Source organism: Lutra lutra, chromosome 3 (assembly GCF_902655055.1).
Source record: "Lutra lutra chromosome 3, mLutLut1.2, whole genome shotgun sequence".
NCBI lineage: Eukaryota > Metazoa > Chordata > Mammalia > Carnivora > Mustelidae > Lutra > Lutra lutra.
Window position 1 is genome coordinate 127,990,980 of NC_062280.1, and position 8,534 is coordinate 127,999,513.

General features: G+C 47.4%; 1 protein-coding gene across 1 annotated transcript in view; it reads left to right on the plus strand.

Annotated features, from left to right (window-relative positions):
- Positions 1 to 8,297, plus strand: part of LOC125095612 (WD repeat-containing protein on Y chromosome-like) — a 136,195-nt gene extending 127,898 nt beyond the window's left edge. The window contains 3 exon segments of the mRNA XM_047722051.1: positions 390 to 574; positions 2,791 to 2,867; positions 8,033 to 8,297. Of these exon segments, the coding sequence (XP_047578007.1) occupies positions 390 to 574; positions 2,791 to 2,867; positions 8,033 to 8,240 (470 nt within the window). The 3' untranslated portion in view covers positions 8,241 to 8,297.
- The last annotated feature ends 237 nt before the right edge of the window (positions 8,298 to 8,534 follow it).

An 8,534-nucleotide genomic window follows, 5' to 3' on the forward strand; every position in this document is an offset into this window, starting at 1 on the left:
CTGTGTATGGGGAAAGGCCTAGCCAGGGTCAGCTAAAGTAGTAAGATTAACCTGACTTACTGTGTAGAAAGACTCTGTATATTTATTTCAGCAGGTCATCTTGTTTCCCTAACTGATACCCCTTGAAGTAAATGTTAAAACTGTTTAGAATTTATTCTGTAAATCCTTAGTATATTACTGAGTAGATTAAGCACCCATGTGATGCATTTTGTAGGAGGCATACCAGGCTCAGGTTTCCAGAGCCAACTGCCCTGGAGTTGTTTCTTAAGGAATTATGAAAGTGGAACTAAATTTGATTAGGTTGACCTAGCCATCTTAGCAGTAAGCTTTGCTCCAATTAGAAGCCAGGTTAGCTCCCATACTATGCTTATTTGTCTCTATTCTTCCAGGAACTTTTGGGCAACAAAATCCCTGGGATATTTTCACTCCTGCCTGCTGGAGCCACCCTAGAGTGCCCTGTGAAATTTTGACAGATCCTCAGAGCACACCTGCTCACCCAGTGCTGGGAGGGGATGTGGCTGTTCTGCACACAAAGGAGGAGGAACAAGACAAGGTGGTGGAGGAAAAGGCTAAGGTTGGTCCTGGCACATCCAATTCACATCTTTGCATTTTGGAATTTTGTGGCTTGGAATACAAACTGCAACCTGAAAGAGTCAAGGAATGACCCAGAGAACCAAGTAAATACAGGGATTAAAAGTGTGTCCCTAGATCATGCTACCGACCAGAGCTGTGTTAGGGGTTGGGAGGGTAGGGATTGTTGGTCCATCTGTGGGAATGGTTGAAACTCATCTCCTAGGGTCACTTGACTTTGTCCTCCTTTTGACCAACAAAAAGGCGACTGTGGCCTTGGACTGTAAGGAGGAGACTTAGCATCAGGCTCAGCCCTGTAGTCACATCTGAGAAGGACAGACACTGACAATTCAGCCCACTGCACACACTCCCCTTTAAGAAATACACACAAAAGCTAGGCTTCCTAGCAAGTGATAGGAAGAAATGATCAGGTGAGTGCCCTAGTCTATGAAAGTCAAAATTGGAGCAAGAGATTTTGAGAGGGCTCTGGTAGATGCAGTCTGGATTTAGAGCTTAGTGAAATATATGGATTTCCAAGAAACACTTGCCCTTTAATAAATTGAAAAGAAGGTCATTTCATGAGCTATTGCTCACTGGTTATGTTACAACTCAAAGCAGAACACCTGCTCTGCCAGCAAAATAATGTGTCTCAGATTTTTCCTTGGCAGCCTCCTAGAATACTGATCACACAGTGTAACCTCGTTGCTGACTTTTCTGTAGAGCTCCAAACATACTCAAAATAGGAAATAAAGGGACCCGGCAAACATAGATCAAGAAAACCTTCTGTCTTGTCAGAGACCTCTCAACATTGCCACAATCGTGTTCTCATAAGCATTCCCAAGGTTATAAAGAGGTACCGTGGTGGCTCTCAGGAGATCAGAATGTGTCTACCCAGCACTATCGGTCTATTTAGAAATATAATAATTTCCGTGTGCATTTGATATAGAGCAAATAAATGAGTTCATTAATTTTGATAGACCCGCAATTTGGAAACAAAAGCACAGAGGGAGGTGGGAAGAGAGGAAGGCCAGGATGAGGGAAATGTGCTGACGTGCGCAGAAGCCAGACGGATGTTTGGCTGGAAGCAGTCCTAGAGAGAAATTCTGACTGCAAAGTCTAATGTAGGAAGCGGAAGGAGGGAGCTGAGGGAGGAGGGCAAAGCAGGAGGAAGAAGGAAGGGAGGGGAAGGGAGAGGCAGGGAGGGGAGGAAGGCTATTCGGTTCAACAAATCAAAATAGATAATTTACATGATGTTTGTTCTCTGAGAGTGAAAGGGGGTGGGGCAGTGGACTCCAGGATTGACCTTGGTCTTGTGTAGATAAACCATTAGGTGCTTCTGTGTTTATTATCCTGTCCAATTTGACTGCTGTTACCTCAGGAAACAGTCTGTCAATTCTTTCTAAGAGAAATACATGGGGAAAATAAGAAAAGAATCTCAGCCCTGGGGCGCCTGGGTGGCTCAGTGGGTTAAGCCGCTGCTTCGGCTCAGGTCATGATCTCGGAGTCCTGGGATCGAGCCCCGCATCGGGCTCTCTGCTCTCTCGGGGAGCCTGCTTCCTCCTCTCTCTCTGCCTGCCTCTCTGCCTGCTTGTGATCTCTCTGTCAAATAAAAAAAAAAAAAAAAAAAAAAAAAAATCTTTAAAAAAAAAAAAAAGAATCTCAGCCCTTACGGAGTGTATTTGGGCCAGTCAAGGGGAATCCAAACTGTGAAATTGCAGAATAAAGTGTTTGCAGCACTGTTTACAAGGTAGGGTCTCCTGAGTTCTGGTCTCAAGTTCACCTTCATTAGATGTGTGACCTTCACCAATCACTCCTATTAACCTACGAAATGAGAGGAGGATTAGCTGATGTGTGTGTTTTGTTCCAGCCCTAAAAATGTTAGGTTTCTCTGAATGTCTGTTTTGCAAAACTGAATGTGTTGATTGGATTCTGGGTGTCAGTAGCAATTCTTCCAGAATATCAGCATATCAAATACAATCACAACTAAAATAAGTTGACAGAACGCAGAAAATCATTCTCCTGGAAAATATCTCGTATGAGTTGGTGGTTTGAAAACTTGAGTAAAATCTCAGGGGAAAATGTTCTTGTTTTCCAGCAGATTCAGCCAGGCTGGATCTTGTTCCAACATGGAAAATTCATGTAACTGACAAGTTATCCCTGTTCCCCATCACCAGTGTGATCTTGGGTTCTCAGTCCCATAACTGTTCCTCCTTCTTTCAGCCTGAAAAGACCCCTAATCCTCGCTCTCCAGAAGACCCCATCCCTGAAGTTGAAATGAAAGAAGACATAGATCAATGGTATGCATTTCGCAATGGCAGGTCAGCCTAATAGGAATAGGCAGGTCGAAGTGAGGGCCCCCCTGAAGTAAGACAGCCTTTCCTGGCTGAGGCATCCCATATCACTCTGTCATCAACATGGGTCACTTGTCCCTAAGCCCCCAACCTGTGACTATAATGAAGTCACCATTCAAATCTCGCCAGTGTGATGTCATACCTACATGACTGGACACCCCGAGCCCCAGTTTTGTCTAGCCATACCAGGTGGCCAAGGGCGACCCTCTTGAGTTCTTCACCTTGAGCTCCATGACTGATGTTGCTGCCTTCAAAGCTATGTGGGGCAGTACTCCCTCACTGTTCTTCTTGCAGCCGCTCAGACTTCCTGAGGGTGTGGGGTGAGGATCCAAAGCTCAGAAAACATGGGGTACCCCAAAGGCCTGTGTGCCCTCTAGTTTCCCTGCACCGGGATGTGGCTGGGTTCCACAGAGAAGTGAGATGAATGAAAGCGTCTCTCCAGTTCTGTGAGGTGTTTTGTTCTCCAGGCCCCATACCAGCTGTCTTGGGTCCCAATCATCAAGGGACCTGGAAACAGCTATTCAGTGTCACCTGTTACTCCTTTCATCATGGGATTTAGATCTAGGCTGTGGGGGTGCATGAGTGATGACACCACCCTGACTTGCCCATTTCCATGGTGCAGTGGTTCCAAATCATCAGGAGCCCAGAACCCTTCTTTGTACTTCAGCCCAGTATCTTCGTTCTGGTTTCTGTCTTCACTATCATCTTATGGTACAAAGAGCCGCCAGGGCCTCCCACTTTCCAAATAGTCTGAAGAAACAGGAACATGGAGAACAGATGTCCAGGTCAAAAGGAAAGCACATCCCAGCCAGATCTGCTCCCTTTATGAACTTTTCCAGGAGGTCCTACACACTTCTGCTTACATCCTGTTGGCCAGAACTTAGTCACATGGTCACACCTAGCTGCAAGAGAATTCAAAGTTCTGCAACCAAGAAGGAAAGCAACAAAGGACTTTTAGTAGGTGACTAGCCAATCTCTGTTCCAGTGGGTCAAATAGTCGGATGTTTCAGATGCTATCAAAATCAGAAGGCATCACACATGGAAACCCTACCTTGTGTATCGTGCCAGAAAAAAGTTGACAGCCATGAATCTAAAGTTTGGTTAGAAAATGGCATGGACAAGGGGTGCCTGGTTGGCTCAGTTGGTTAAGCAGCTGCCTTCGGCTCACGTCATGATCCCAGGGTCCTGGGATCGAGCCCCACATCAGGCTCATTGCTCAGTGGAGAACCTGCTTCTCCCTCTCCCTCTGCCTGCCACTCTGCCTACTTGTGCTCTCTCTCTCTATCTATCTCTCTGTCAAATAAATAAATAAAGTCTTTTTAAAAAAAGAAATTAAATGGCATGGACGAGGATTAGAGTTACAGGTCTGTCTTTGAAAACTGTGACCTCAGGCAAGGCATTTAGACTTCCTGTTGATACCCAGGATCTCCCAGGAGGATCTGTGATCTAAGGAGACAGTGAGCATGACGTGTTTGTCTGGAGACAGAAAGGGAGCAGGAGTCTCCATCCACAGATACCTTGGATTTTCATCATTATCATCATGGGCGAGGGCAGAATCAACATCATTCTTTAAACACCTTTGCAGAACCAACGTGGGTTTTATTTGCCTCTCCTTGGAGTCTTAGTCTGCTCAGGCTGCTGTAACAAAACACAAGACTGGGTGGCTTACCCAACAGAATTTATTCTTAGAGTTCTGGAGGGTAGAAGTCCAAGATCAAGGTTTGGGGCAACTCAGTTCCAGGCGACGGACTTCTCACTATGTCCTCATGGGATGAAATAAGAATCTCTCTCTTGTTCTTCTTCTAAAGACACTAATCCTATTCTAAGGGTCCTACCTCATGACCTTATCGACCCTAATGACCTCCCAAAGACCCCATCTCCAAATAGCATCACACTGGGGGTTAGGGCTCTAACATCTGAGTTTTGAGGGACACCATTCAGTCCATCTCCAGAGACGGCTCTGGGTGTGGGGTGGGACAAGGCTGCCAAACAACATAAACCAAGAGCAGGAGGCAGCTGTAGGAAGATACCATCATGCTCGTTAGGTCCACGCCAAGAGGGGAAGCATGAATGTTGGCTCTGGACTCAGCATCGATTCTCTTTTTCTCTCTGCTGCAAGGCCACAAGAGTGGAACCTTAAAGGGGGAGCTGTGAGCAGTGAAGAAAAGAGGCCAGAGTGGGGCTGCTTAGAGAGTCCCAGCCAGGAGGGGAACCAGTAGAAATATTCTCATCCAGTTGGATGGACACCAGTTTGTTGGGCTACTTAAAAATCTATGTTTTTTAAGGCAGAGAACCCTATATAAAACAGTAAATGTTTTACTTCAACTTGCAACAGTAAGATGTACATTTGTTCCCCGATCTTTGGATTTGGGACCAAGACTTTCTCTTCAACCAAGAGACAAGTTCAGCACAGTCTTCCATAAATACATTATATATGACTTTCAGTTTCTGCTCTTTTTAAGTAGAGCAAGAACTGAAAGATACTTGCAAAGCAATATGAGCACAGTACCCTCCTAGATTTTTAGAATTTTCCACACACTTTAAAAAGTTGTCCCATCTATCCTCAATTCAATATCACCCTTCTTCTTGTCTTCCCAAAGAATTCATCTTAGTTTTCACAAAATGAAAACTATTCACCCGAATTTCATTAAATTTCATATCATGTAAATTGATTTATGACTGCAATAAAAGGTACCACTGCCATATAGGTTTGGGAACAAACACAGAGGGTCTTTGTTAAGCACACAACTCAACCCTCAACCATTGGGAGAAGATGTGTCATTGACCAGCCATGACTGTTGGGAAGCTGCAGGCATTGGGCATGGTGTTTACAGGGTCAGTCAAACCATCATTTCAGTTAAGAGGGCATCTACCATGTGTGATCCTTTGAGTAGCAAGAATCAAAACAAATCAAACGGATGCCTTTCTCTGGACAGCTTGGCTGTAGCATTGAGGACGAGAAGAAGAGAACCCGGGCAGGAAGGAAGAGGGGGATGACCCTGTCCTTGGTCTACCCATCAGATACCTCACCTGCACTCTCTCAGTGGGGCCTGCCTTCTCAAACAGCACACACCTCATCCAACACCAAAAAATGTTGGGGATCTTCCAGGCCACCTCTGATGTTTAGGCGGGAATTACTAAATGATCTTGTTTCATTCTCATAGCATCCTAGAGATGGACTGTGTGTTTTCCACACTTATAGATAAGGAAACTGAGGCTTGGGAATTGCCCAAAGTCAAACCACTGGTCAGTATAAGGCTGGCACATGGTGTCACCGGTCTGTGAAAAGACCAGGCCTCAGAGAAGGGCTTTTATATGAGCATAGAAAAGAAGTTGTAGCTTTTTTTTTTTTTCTTTTGAGGCAGTGGAGAGGGGCAGAAGGAGAAGGAGAGAGAATCCTCAAGCAGACTCCCCACTGAGCATGGCACCCCAAGCAGGGCTCAATCTCATGACCCAGAGATCATGACCTGAGCTGAAACCAAGGGTCAGTTGCCTAACCAACTGAGCCACCCAGACGTCCCCCCGAAGTGTAGCTTTACAATGCTCCAGATAGGAAGTAGAAGCTGTTGGCAATGGGCAGCTGATCGTGGAATCAAGCACCCTCCCCCAAACGCAGGCCAGAGTGATGGCGCTAGTGTTAACTAGCTGGGATTCACTTGTACACAAAGGGGTAAGAAAGCAGCCAGGAGTAGGGCCTTTCGGGGCTTTGTGGGGTAAAGCGAGTCTGGGAGCGGCAGACTGGGAAAAGACCCTGTACCAGGAAGGCGAGTGGGTGACTCAGCGACCATGCATGGAGCAGAGGGAGGGAGAGGATACCCTTGGACTCTCAGAGACACGGGGCGGGGGAGGGGCTACTGACAGAGGCCATGGAAGCCAGGAAACAGACAGAGAAGGGTACCACAGAGACAAACGGTGCTCTAGGGAAAGGTAGGCAAGTATACCTCCTGTCCCTGATAGATGCAGAACATTCAGGCTTGGTCTCAAGATTTTTGCTGGAAATTGTACATGGATACTTTCAGGGCATTTACACTGCCCTCGGCTGGGCGCGGTGAGAATAGAAGAGTCTGTGACCCGAAGGAGTTCACACTCGGGGAAGCAGGGGGGTTGTCTCCAGGCTCTAGCCCTTCACCGCTTGGCTGTCCTCTGACAGCAGGGGTGCAAAGCATCGTGGAAACAGTAGTGCGGGCTTCCTGGAAGAATGATTCATACCCAGACCTGTAAGTTGAATAGGACATAGCCATTTGCAAGGGAACCTTTAGAGAAGGAAGAGCGGCTACAGCCTGGATCGACTATAAGGACATTAAGCTAAGTGAAATAAGCCAGAGGCAAAAGGATGAATCCCGTGAGACTCCCCTTACAGGAGAAACTAGGAGGAGCCTCAGAGAGACAGAGAGGCCATTGCCAGGGGGCTGGGGGGAGAGGGGAATAGGGAGTTGTAGTGTAATGGGGAATAGAGTTTCCATTTTACAAGATGCAAAGAGTTCCAGACATGAATGGAGGCGATGTCTGCACAACAGTGTGAATGGGCTTAATGCTACACAACTACACTGTCGTTCACAATGGCTAAGATGGCACAGCGTGTGTTGTGCGAATGGCTCGGAGTCTGGGGTGGGGGAGGGGGCGACCGTGGCAAGGACTTGACTATGAAAGGATTCTGAGAGGTGGGAGTAGGTGGCTTTCCAAGGTGTTGAGAAATAAACAGGAGGGAGATGCGCTGCTGACAGAGGGTGGATAGAGGGGTGAGTAGAAGAGACCAACATGGGGCGCCTGGGTGGCTCAGTGGGTTAAGCCGCTGCCTTCGGCTCAGGTCATGATCTCAGGGTCCTGGGATCGAGGCCCGCATCGGGCTCTCTGCTCAGCAGGGAGCCTGCTTCCCTCTCTCTCTCTCTCTCTGCCTGCCTCTCCGTCTACTTGTGATCTCTCTCTGTCAAATAAATAAATAAAATCTTAAAAAAAAAAAAAAAAAGAAGATACCAACATGCCCCTGGTATTGCTAATGGAAGCTGTAAGATGATGGCAAGGACCACCGTGCTGAGCAGGGGTCTTACGTTTCAGCAGGAGGGAGCAGGGGGCTGAGGAATCCGCACGCTCACCTGGTTCTTTCCCTCCAGGCTGCCGCTGGACTGGAACCCGCCTTCCAGGAGAACATGTGGGCTGGGGTGGCCGAGCATCTACCAGACCCTCCGGTGCCACGAGGTCGCCTGCACGTCCGCTGTCGGGGAGAAGCCAGACTTGTCTATTATCGGCTCGGATTTGTTTAACGTAAATTTCCTCGTGAAGGAACAAGAAGGAGGTGAAGCTGCCCAGAAGGAGCACTGATCACACAGCAGTTTCCCTGTCTGCGCTCTGAAGGGACCAGGTTGCTATTTTCTTGGCAAGTTCTTCTTTCCCAGTTAACCTAGATGTCTGAGCGAGAGCCCGCGTTGCCCATCAGGGGCCAGGAAGAAAGACCAAGGAGTGATTTCGGCCAGTGTGGGCTTCCTCCCAAAGCGATTAGAGCTTGAATTGAAGCCAACGAGTCAGATTCGAGGTTTTCCTTCCTTGGAAGCCAAGATTTCATTGAGGGAAGCCAGCGCAGAGCTGACGGGCTGCAGCTCCAACACACCGCAGATA